Source organism: Epinephelus moara, chromosome 4, assembly GCF_006386435.1.
Source record: "Epinephelus moara isolate mb chromosome 4, YSFRI_EMoa_1.0, whole genome shotgun sequence".
Taxonomy (NCBI): domain Eukaryota; kingdom Metazoa; phylum Chordata; class Actinopteri; order Perciformes; family Serranidae; genus Epinephelus; species Epinephelus moara.
Genome location: NC_065509.1, coordinates 19,280,043 through 19,290,275, shown reverse-complemented (window position 1 = coordinate 19,290,275; position 10,233 = coordinate 19,280,043). Strand labels below are relative to the sequence as shown.

At 40.0% G+C, this 10,233-nt stretch overlaps 1 protein-coding gene across 1 annotated transcript in view; it reads right to left on the bottom strand.

Annotated features, from left to right (window-relative positions):
* Positions 1 to 3,046: 3,046 nt before the first annotated feature.
* Positions 3,047 to 10,233, bottom strand: part of nr3c1 (nuclear receptor subfamily 3, group C, member 1 (glucocorticoid receptor)) — a 32,234-nt gene continuing 25,047 nt past the window's right edge. Inside the window, exons 8-9 of the mRNA XM_050042349.1 lie at positions 9,829 to 9,986; positions 3,047 to 8,046 (exon numbers count right to left, since the gene is read on the bottom strand). Coding sequence (XP_049898306.1) covers positions 7,894 to 8,046; positions 9,829 to 9,986 — 311 coding nt within the window. The 3' untranslated portion in view covers positions 3,047 to 7,893. The remainder of the gene's footprint in view (positions 8,047 to 9,828; positions 9,987 to 10,233) is intronic.

The window sequence follows — 10,233 nt, the reverse complement described above, 5'->3', positions numbered from 1 at the left end:
GTCCTGCTTTAAAATAGTCCAATACCTGAATAATAATACACAGAAATTACCAGCAAATTGTACTTGAAATAAAATAAGTACAAGAACTCATTGTGCAAAATGGCTCCATTCAAAGTATTTCATTTATTATCTTATCTTACTATATAATGATGAAAACTGTCTGTTCCACGTTTTTCTCCTCACTGACTTGGTCAATCCATGTGAAATTTGGCACAGTGGTAGAGGGTCATGAGATGATGCGAATGAAGCAATATTACATCAGTTGGCCAAAGGGGGGCGCTATAGCAACCGATTGAAATCGCAAACTTTGAACCCATAACTTCCGGTTCTATAGATTTTCCACCTTTGAACCCATAACTTCCGGTTCTATAGATTTTCCACCATTTTGGATTTTTTAAAAAACACTTCAAATCGATCTCTTCCTAGGAAGTTTGACCGATCTGCATGAAACTCCGTGAACATAATCTAGGGACCAATATCTAAAGTTCCCTCTTGGCAAAAGTTGGAAAACTTACTAAAACTGAGCTTCTATAAGGCAATGAATATTGCGGAGGGCGTGGCTCATCACATAAAGGTGTATAACATCTCAAGGGTTTCACCGATCACCACGCAACTTTGTAGGCATATGACCACACATAATCTGAGGGGACCCCTCCATTATTGACCCCATCAAACAAAATGGGGGCGCTAGAGAGCTCATTTCTTATCTAGGCCTAACCGCCATATGGATTTTTACTAAACTTGGTAGATATGTAGAACAGGACGCCTCAAGGTGACTGGAGAAATTTAACTCTAATTGGCAACTGGGTGGCGCTATAACAACAGAAAAATGCTTCAAAATGGCTAAAATGCGACCGATCGCTGTGGCTCCCCCTGTGGACCAATGTTGGTGTTTTCTAATGTTTGGTATGACTAAGTCATGGTATGGTATGCTGTACATAATCACGGAAACTGTCAGTGTGTCATTCTGTCAGTCAGTCATTCTGTCTGTCCCACGTTTTTCTACTCACTGACGTGGTCAATGTATGTGAAACTGCACATAGGCATTGAGGATTGGCATAGGTAGAAGGTGACAAAGCTACCAATGGGTATGGACTAGTTTAGTTTATTATTGTAATTTTATCCCTGGTTTATTATAGCACTGATGATAGCCAAGGACTGAAACTTACGGATGTCCTAAATAATTTTCTTTTTGCATTGATCTCAGCCTGTGAACCTTTTCGTGGCTTTCCAGCCCAGTTGCATTGGTGTGCAGGTATCTCCTCTGCCGTCCTTTCTTGGTTGTCCATTGTACTGACGCACCCAAGATAAACCTTTTTATTATTGCCCTAAGTAGGTGCAGTTTCACAGCAGCCCTAAGACTTTGCTATTCCTGATTTATTGCCCTCTAAGCAGCATCTGGATGGTGTCAGTGTAGAGCTGTTAGGTAGTTTCATCTATAACAATGCAGATTTTTATGAACTGAAATGGTTTCACAAATAAAATCTTGATTTGAAAAGTAACTTAAGCTACAGGGGAGTAGAAAGTACAATATTTACCTCTGAAATACGGTGGGGTCGTAGTGAAGAGTAGCACAAAATGAAAATGCTCAGATAAAGTACAGGTGCCCCCAATTATATACTTAAAGGGACAGTTCACCCCACATAGAAAGTACATATTTTTCCTCTGCCGTATGGGATGATGGAAAGGCGGCATTTGGCTTGATAAGATTTTAACATTTCCTTATGCAGCTCCTTTTATGTGGAATCCTCTGCAGAAGAACTCAAAGTTGCACTCTTTGGTTCCTCTCGGCCGTTTCAAAGCACTCTTGTGCTGTCATAGTCAATGTCATAGTGTGTCTTAGCTGGCCATTGTAACCATGTGTAGTTGCCCGTTTTTGCGTTTGTATGGTTCACTTCGGGTATACATTAACATACTCTTTGGTTTTTCTTTGTAGTGATCTTATTTGTGTTTTATATTGCTTGTTTTAGAGCTGTACATTTTTATTCTGTGTTCTTGAAAAAGAGATTTTGTATCTCGAGGTTTTTATGGTTACATAAAGGTTAAATACATAAAAAAACAACTCAACAGCAATGTCTCTTTCCAGAAATCATGTCTCAGTTATACTCAAGATAATCCACAGGTCTTGTTATGAGCAGTTTCATGTAGGAACTATTTTCTTTCTACCGAACTACACCTGCCAACCGTATCACTGCTCAGAAGGAAGAATGCATCTACTGCTAGCCCACCTAGCACCACTGAGCTAGCTAACGTTACAGCTTAGTTGATGAGGATGCCTTTAATGTTTAAATCTACAAGCCTCTGGTCCATGAGTAGATGTACACTTCCTTCTGTGCATTGATGCGGTTGGAGAGTGTAGTTTGGTAGAAAGAAAATAGTTCCTACATTAAACCGCTCACAACAAGGTCTGTGGATATCTGGGTCATGACTTCTGCACAGAGACACTGCTGTGGAGTTTTTCGAATATATTTTTTGGCACTTTGAGCAACACAAGCTGAGTGCCATGTTCCATTATATTGGCGTGAAAGCAGACATCTCTACGGCCGATCTCTCCAACACTCAACAACTGATTTTAGGGTGAACTGTTCCTCAAGTACAATACTTAAGTAAATGTACATAGTTACAATCACCAACTGAATCTTAGTAGTTGATTTTAATTCACTGGATGACGACTAAAATGTGGTTAAGACAGTTTAGATAAGAGAAAGGTCTTGATCGTGGTTAAATAAGGAAAAAGTCAGCACTGACTTCTGAAGTAGTGCTGGGACTGGAGGCTGGATCCAACCCCGGGATACAGGTGTCGACGCCAGTTGTTTGTCCTTCAACAAAACCAGAATTCCAGTAAACTCCAACAGCCTTCATCAACAGTCAATAAACCAGGTGTCAGAATGGAGAAGCGTATTTATTTGATGAACAAGTGCTTGCTGTGATAATGAGAGGTGTCTTACAATGAGCTTACCGTTTCCATAGTTCAGTATCATCGAGTTAATATCATGGCAAACATCAGCATACAGTTCCTTGTTTTGGGAAGTACCACACAAAGACATACAGTTCGACCTTTAATCAATGGAGGAAAAGATCAACAGGAGTCACACTACAGAGGAGAAATAATACAGCAGGGGTAGGTATAGAAAAACTATTATTTGGAGACAAATACACCACATTTTCTTTACAATGGATTATATGTACATATTCAAATTTGTAAGCAAAACAAATGTTTTTTTTTCTTCGTTTTTTAGAGAAAGCATATACCAGTGAAACATGATCTGCCCTTGATAATTCTGAAAAGTTAATGTCTGCATATGTTTTATACAAAATAGATTTTCAAACAATATTTGGGTAGTGCAAATCTTTTTTTGTTTTGTTTTTTTTTAGATTCAAGCTGGTTGATTACTTTCACAAACAGTTTGTGTGTGAAATAGACTGACTCCTATCCTATTCACAGTATTACACAATTTGACCAAAGCTGTCATGTTAGAGTAAAAAAAGAAAGAAAGAAAGAAAGAAAATGTGTTTAATACATAAAACAAAGAACTGTACATTTGTCCTCTAGGAGCTACGTAGTTGACACGGACACGTGTTGAATTTGTCTGTGCTTGCTTTGGTCACCTTGTAGTCAAACATCAAATAGGCTTATTGTGTGCAGTCTGTTGACTGTGTACTGAAGAAGTGTATCTTTTCCTGAAAATCTGGCCTGCAGAGATAATGTTAACTGTGAATCTCCTGTATGCAAATAGCTTATACTGGAAAAAAGACTAAATTAAAACAAAAAAAGAAAAGGAAGCAACATCCTGTTATGTGATGTTGACAGTTAATGTCATTTCTATTGCATATTTAGTTGTCCTCCTCAAAAATGCACAAGAAAGTAAGCAAGGATACATTTTTGAGTGAGAAGAGGCAAGTGTGCGATTTATAATGAAGAGCAGCAGCAGCAGAGATATGGATACACTGAATGTGAAAGTAACCCATGAGTAACCCCTATGCAATTAATGAAGATGTTTTTGACTATTTTGAATAAACATCAGAAAGAAAAAAATAGTAAATATGTCTTCTGAGTCGGGGTGTGAAAGACAACAGTGGCAGCACATTCCTACAACTTTCCTAATCCTGACATTGAAAAGGAGAAACACCATAAATCACAGAGGCAGACACATTTTGGGAAACTGACTGTTTTTGGTTCTGAAAGTCCAGACATAAAGCGACTAAACATGGACAACCACATACTGTGTGAATTTCAACAACCTGAGCGCGGGAGCAAAATTCCTAACGAGTGCTTTTAAATTTGTTGGGATAGCAAAACAATTTTCCGTATTTAAATTGTGATTTGTGATATTGGGCTTTAAAAATAAAATTGATTGATTGATTGATTGAAATGAGCACTTTGTAGTCGCTCACTTGACATATTTATCCAATTATTTCAAATTGGCAGGGCGTCACTTAAATAAATTCCTCTTTAAGGTTAACATTCATTTCAAAACCTGGATTATTTTGTGCTTTGAACACAAACAACAAGACAAACTGAGCTGACAACTGGTGAAAATGTCACAGCACATTTCAAATTTACTCACACAACACGCAGATACTGACAGACCTACGTTACTCTGTGTGATCACAGCTGTAAGTGCCTTGTGTTACGAATACAGCTCGGTTATCGCTCATTAATAATGACCTCAATATGGCGGACAGAAGCTCAGATAACTCAGGAAAATCGATTTCCTCCTTCTGATAAAAAACACTGACCAACTCTGAGCATCACTGAAAACAGACAAAACTGGAGTTTGGCACTGAAATAGTTCCCAGAGAATTAAAAAGGATCCATTTTGCCCGCCTCCCCAGTCAGTGACGCTACGCTTTCACTACGACATGACTCAGTGAGGTGACTGATGCTAAGTGCTTTCGAACACTGGGGCTCGACTAACTAACGGACAGACAAATAAACGTGTAAATGTACTAAACACACAGACATAAAGACAAGCTGCCTACGGGGCATTAAAGGAGCAGAAGGCTTCAACAGGAGGGGTCGTAGGTTATCAGCAGCTGTGGGAGGTTTACAGGGTAATGAATCTGCCTGATCCAAAAAGCTGTATACACAAGCTGTCTATTATACAAACCGTTCATTTTAAAAAGGAAGAGTTCAACACTTTGGGACATGCACTCATTCACTCACTTGTCAAGAGTTATGAAAAGACTGATAGTACTCTCATGCCTGTATAGAGACTATGAAGCCACGGCCAGGAGCCAGTTAGCTCATACAGACTGGAAGCAGGCGGGGAAACAGCTTGCCTGGCTCTGTCGAAAGGCAACAGAATATACTTGCTAGCTCTGCAGCTCAGCAATACATGTTTCATCTCATTTGTTTAATCACTACCAAAACTGAAGAACACTTAAAGAAAAATCTGTTTTACTGGGAATTATGTGCCGGACTATTTCATCTAGTGGAGACTCCAGGAAGTAACTAGTCCTGGCAAAGACACAGGCTGCTTTTCATTATGCTAACATATGCTTCCTCATGTCCTTTCTCCTCATCATCTTCCCATACCTTAAATGGACTTCACAGGGGTGGAGAGAGGAGGCTTTTGGAGAAACTTAAAGCAAGGAAACATGAGTGTATCCTAAGCAACGTAAGTGACGTGATGTATAAATGCTGCACCTCTACATTTGGCACAGCAACTGACGCAGCCTTAGACTGACACTATGGAACCAAGCATTTCTCATTTGGCAGCTTTGGATCCACCGCCCTCGCGTCTTTTACTCGCATCTCTCTCTCTCATCCTTGCTGGGAGGAGCTAAGACGCGAGCAAGAGACGCCAGTTAGGGAAACGAGGTGACATATAAGCGTAATGTAACGCACAAATAGTTCAGCACATAACCCCAGAAAAACTGCAAATTGTTGTTTGTATTCTTTGTTTTATGTGGGGCTGTACCAAATATCTTTTTTTTTGTTCCGTTTCAAACATTCAAATGTTCTCCTTATGTTTTCACATATTTGGTTTACATGCATTTTAAACAATCCTATGCAGCCTCCACTGAAATCTAATTCTACAAATTGTATAAAACTATTAATGAAGCCTATCTGCTTATACACAACTGGGCAGGATGAATAGAAATGCAAGGAAAAAAAAGCCATTACTCGTACAGATTAAACAAATGACATATAGCATGAGTATAACCGAGCTTTAGAGGTGCTGGTAGGCAGATTTTGTTCCCTTCTGACAGAGCGAGGTCAGCCATTTTCCTCATTTCCCGTGTTAATGCTACACTAAAGCTAACAAGCTGTTGGCTCCAGCTACATATTTACCCTACAAACATACACGTGGTGTTAGTCTTCTCATCTATCTCAGCATGAAAGCAAATAAATGCATCTCCCGGGACATTAAACTATTCCTTTAACAAATATAGCAACGCGACAATGCAAAGGCTTTCAGTAAGTTACTATCCAAAGTACTCCAACACACTGTCAGAGAAGGATCATGACTCCATGTTTGTCAGTTTTACAAAACAGACCGTAAAAAGAATTAAAAAATGAAGGACGGTTATTTTCCAACCAGTTTGACCATGTTAGAACCACAGAAATCTGTTTTCCTGATGAAACAAAAAAGACATAATCTTGCAAACACAATAAAATATGCCCTCTCTTCTCTGATTGGTAGACGCAGGTATCTAACACATTCCATTATTAGACTATCGGGACAGGATCGGGGGCTAAAATAAACATCAAAGTCGACTACGTCCTATAGAAAAGTTTTTCAAACTTCCATCTAAAGTCATATAGCAAAGACTGGTACAGCATAACAGTCTTTCTTCACAGTCTTTTAAAGCCTTTATCAGGGTACAAAGTGCTTGAATCGCACTTAAGGAGTTGAGTGTGCGGGAGATTGCGTGAAAGGAAGCAGGCTTCGAATATTCTGTCTTATAGGTGAGGATCGTTTTCTACACGCAGAGGATGGGCCGAGCTGCCACTTCTAAAGATAAACACAGCCATTGCGAAAAAACAGGAAAACTTGCGACTGCATGTAACATAAAGAGTACAATCAAGATACGATGAAGGTAGACCATGGTGGGTTAAAGAGACCACACCTTTAACAGGAAGGAAGAGATGGCTAAGATGATATTTGAAGCAAAAAAGGCACATATTTTTTTCCCTTTTATAATAGACGTGTGTAAACCTGGAAGAGGTCGGCTCTTGGGAGAAATCATCCTTTTAACGATGGACGTCGAGTAACAATCCAACAGAATTTTTTTCTTATGTCCAATCAAAGCAATGAAATACGCTTTTTAAATGACTGGAAAACAGAGTTTTCTCCCCATATGACTGATAAACATTTTTTTTTACAACCTATAAAAACTAAAAGAGGAACATACAGTCTAAAAGCCTACATAAGAGCATGTTATTAATTAAGCTTTGTTACCTTTCCAGGTAACAATGACCTGGAAAATTGTATAAACTGTTACCATTTGAAAACGTAGAAAATACTATCAGAACCTGTACATAGATATTTGTTTTATCTACCTTAGATATCGTTCTGTATTTGAAGGTAAGAAACCTGAGACAACGTGGATGTTAGCCTATATCTCTTTGTGATTATCTTTTATCTTACAAACATTTCCTACTTGTTATACACAACATCTTAGACTGCTCGACAAAACAAACCTCTGTGCTCGCTGTCTGGTTTCTACACAAACGTCTCCAGTCTCTCTCCCTCCAGACTTGTAAGCCACTACACAAAGTTGCATACTCGCTCCCAGGAACATTGCTCGCTCCTCGCCTTGGATCCTCGTTTCTTTTATCATCGCTCTTTGGGGGGTGGGTTGGGAGTGGGGGTGGGGGTGGGGGAGAAATTGGTGAGGTGATGTGGTGGGATTTTAAGGCATTGTGTCTGTTATGGGGCACAGTCATCTCTGGTGGAAGAGGAGAGGTTTGACGCTTCCTGCCTTGAATTTTGGTAACTGGTTGCTGATGATCTCGGCGAGCATCTCCGGGAACTCCACACTCAGGGATTTATTCACAAAGGTGTAGAAGCAGAAGCTGAGCAGTCCACCGACCAGCTGCAGACACACAGAGAGAATGTATTAGTGGGTAATTGACACAAAAGCACACAGTGAGTGTTTGGTGATGTGAGAAAAACAGGTATCTTGATACTGGCGTACATTATATCTGACGTTGATCTGATGGTACATACATTTCAACTGCAGTCATCATTTAGAGACATTAATTGGTCATTATCATCACATACGCAAATACCAGGGAGAGACACATTTCTCTGTTAGAGCATTCTGTATTAATGAAGGCCTGGTTCCACAAAATAAGCACAAGGAAGAGAAGTTACATCCCATTTGTTATAACCGTATCAAATACTACAAATCAAGGTAACTTTGCATTATAGGAAAAACTTTTCTCTGAACTGCTCAAATGTTTTAAACTAACAACATCAGCTTGATCACAGATCAGAATCATCTCTTAAGGATAAAAGGGAAAGCTAGATTCTTTGAAGTGGGGTTGTATGAGGTACTTCTCCATAGTCAGTATAGTACCTACAACAGATGGCAGTCAGTACGGCCCCAGTTTAGAGAAGCACGCAGGAGTACCACCACAGAAGCTAAGCTATAATGCTATGGACAGCAGCCGCAGCAAAACACATTTTATCCAAACCTTCGAGGCTGAAAAATGAAGCCAATGTGGAAGTGCCAAAAACTGCAATTTATCGAATGGCTACTTGAGGGTGGTTCCAAAACAGTAAATTCCCATAGACCCTCATGTTAAGATGCCAAACTTTACAGCAGAAATAAACATGTTTACAGCCTGGTACAAAAATCGGTTTAGGTCTCTTTGGCTTATTTCAACATTCATGACAACTGTAAGGGGCAGAATTTTTCTATAACTAATACGTTTACATTTTACTATGGCCCAAAGTTGCGCATATTTAAGAGTGGGGCCACTAGAGTGACTGAGTGAGAGACTGAGCTAGAGTGAGCTGTCCTGATAGGGTGACTTATGGCTCCAAAAAACCAAGATGGCCACAGCCGAAATGCCAAATTCAAGGCTTCAAAATAGCTGCCCACAAACCAATGGGTAGTGTCTATTATTTATTCAGTCTAAGATTTTATCCACCTAAAACAAAATCAGTATCAGTTAAGGTGTGCACCATATTTAGAATATTTATCTGCTCCACCTTTCCGTCAGACAGCCCTTTCCGCCAGGGAACTGAACTGAAACTTTACTATGTTCTCTACAACGCCACCAGACTCCTTTGAGGAAAACTGTAAATTTACCTCACAGAACACGCAAGTTGCTTGTCTACCATTGCCTCAATCAGTTAGTTTGTGTTATTGTGTGACTTTGGTAAATCCATACGAACCCTTTAAAACACCAGAGTCACACAATAACACTAACTAACTGATTGAGGCAGCGGCAGACCAGCACCTCCTGTGTTTTGTAAGGTAAAATTACTCTTTTTGTTAAAGGAGTCTAGTGCTTTGAAGAGAGCAGAGATAACAGCTTCAGGTGCCTGTTGGAAGGAGCTGTCAGCAAGGTAAAGCAGTGAAAATGATCTAAATATAGCGCACACGTCAACTGATATCAAATTTCTTTAGGTGGCTAAAATATGGCTTCCATCGTGGTAATCCTACCTGCTTGTCCAAACTGGGTCACCTGCCAAATGACATCCACTGTACACTATAGATAAGTATCTCATACAACCCCACTTCATAAGATCCAAACTATCCCTTCAAGAAAACTACTGAATGCAGCTGGTCAATGACCGCCTGCTGATATCATGTACTGCTGATGTCGGAGGATGTGTTTTGTCTTTGTGTGCTGGATCTCTGTACCTCATGCATGGAGTCCAGCAGCTTGGTGAGCTGATAGAAACGCTGCCAGTTCTGGCTGGAGTTCTCCTCGCGCTTCACGATGGCTTTCCCCAGCTCCTTAATGTACGTCATCCGAATATCATCGAACACCGCCTGGCTCTTCAGACCGTCCTTTGGCACTGCAGCAGAGGAGAAACAAGAAGTCAACATCTGGGACAGAGATAAGGATAATGTACTGTCAACTGCAAAGGAGGGGGGACGTTCTTTACATTTTAAATGATCATGTCCAGGCAGTGAAGGGCGTAAAAAGGGCGACTGATTAATATACATCAGGGTTTTTTTTTTTCAGGGTGCACATCCAGTAATATTTAGTAGCACAGAGTACTTCCAGGAGCCAGAACAAAAGCAGCACACCCCCAGGAGCTG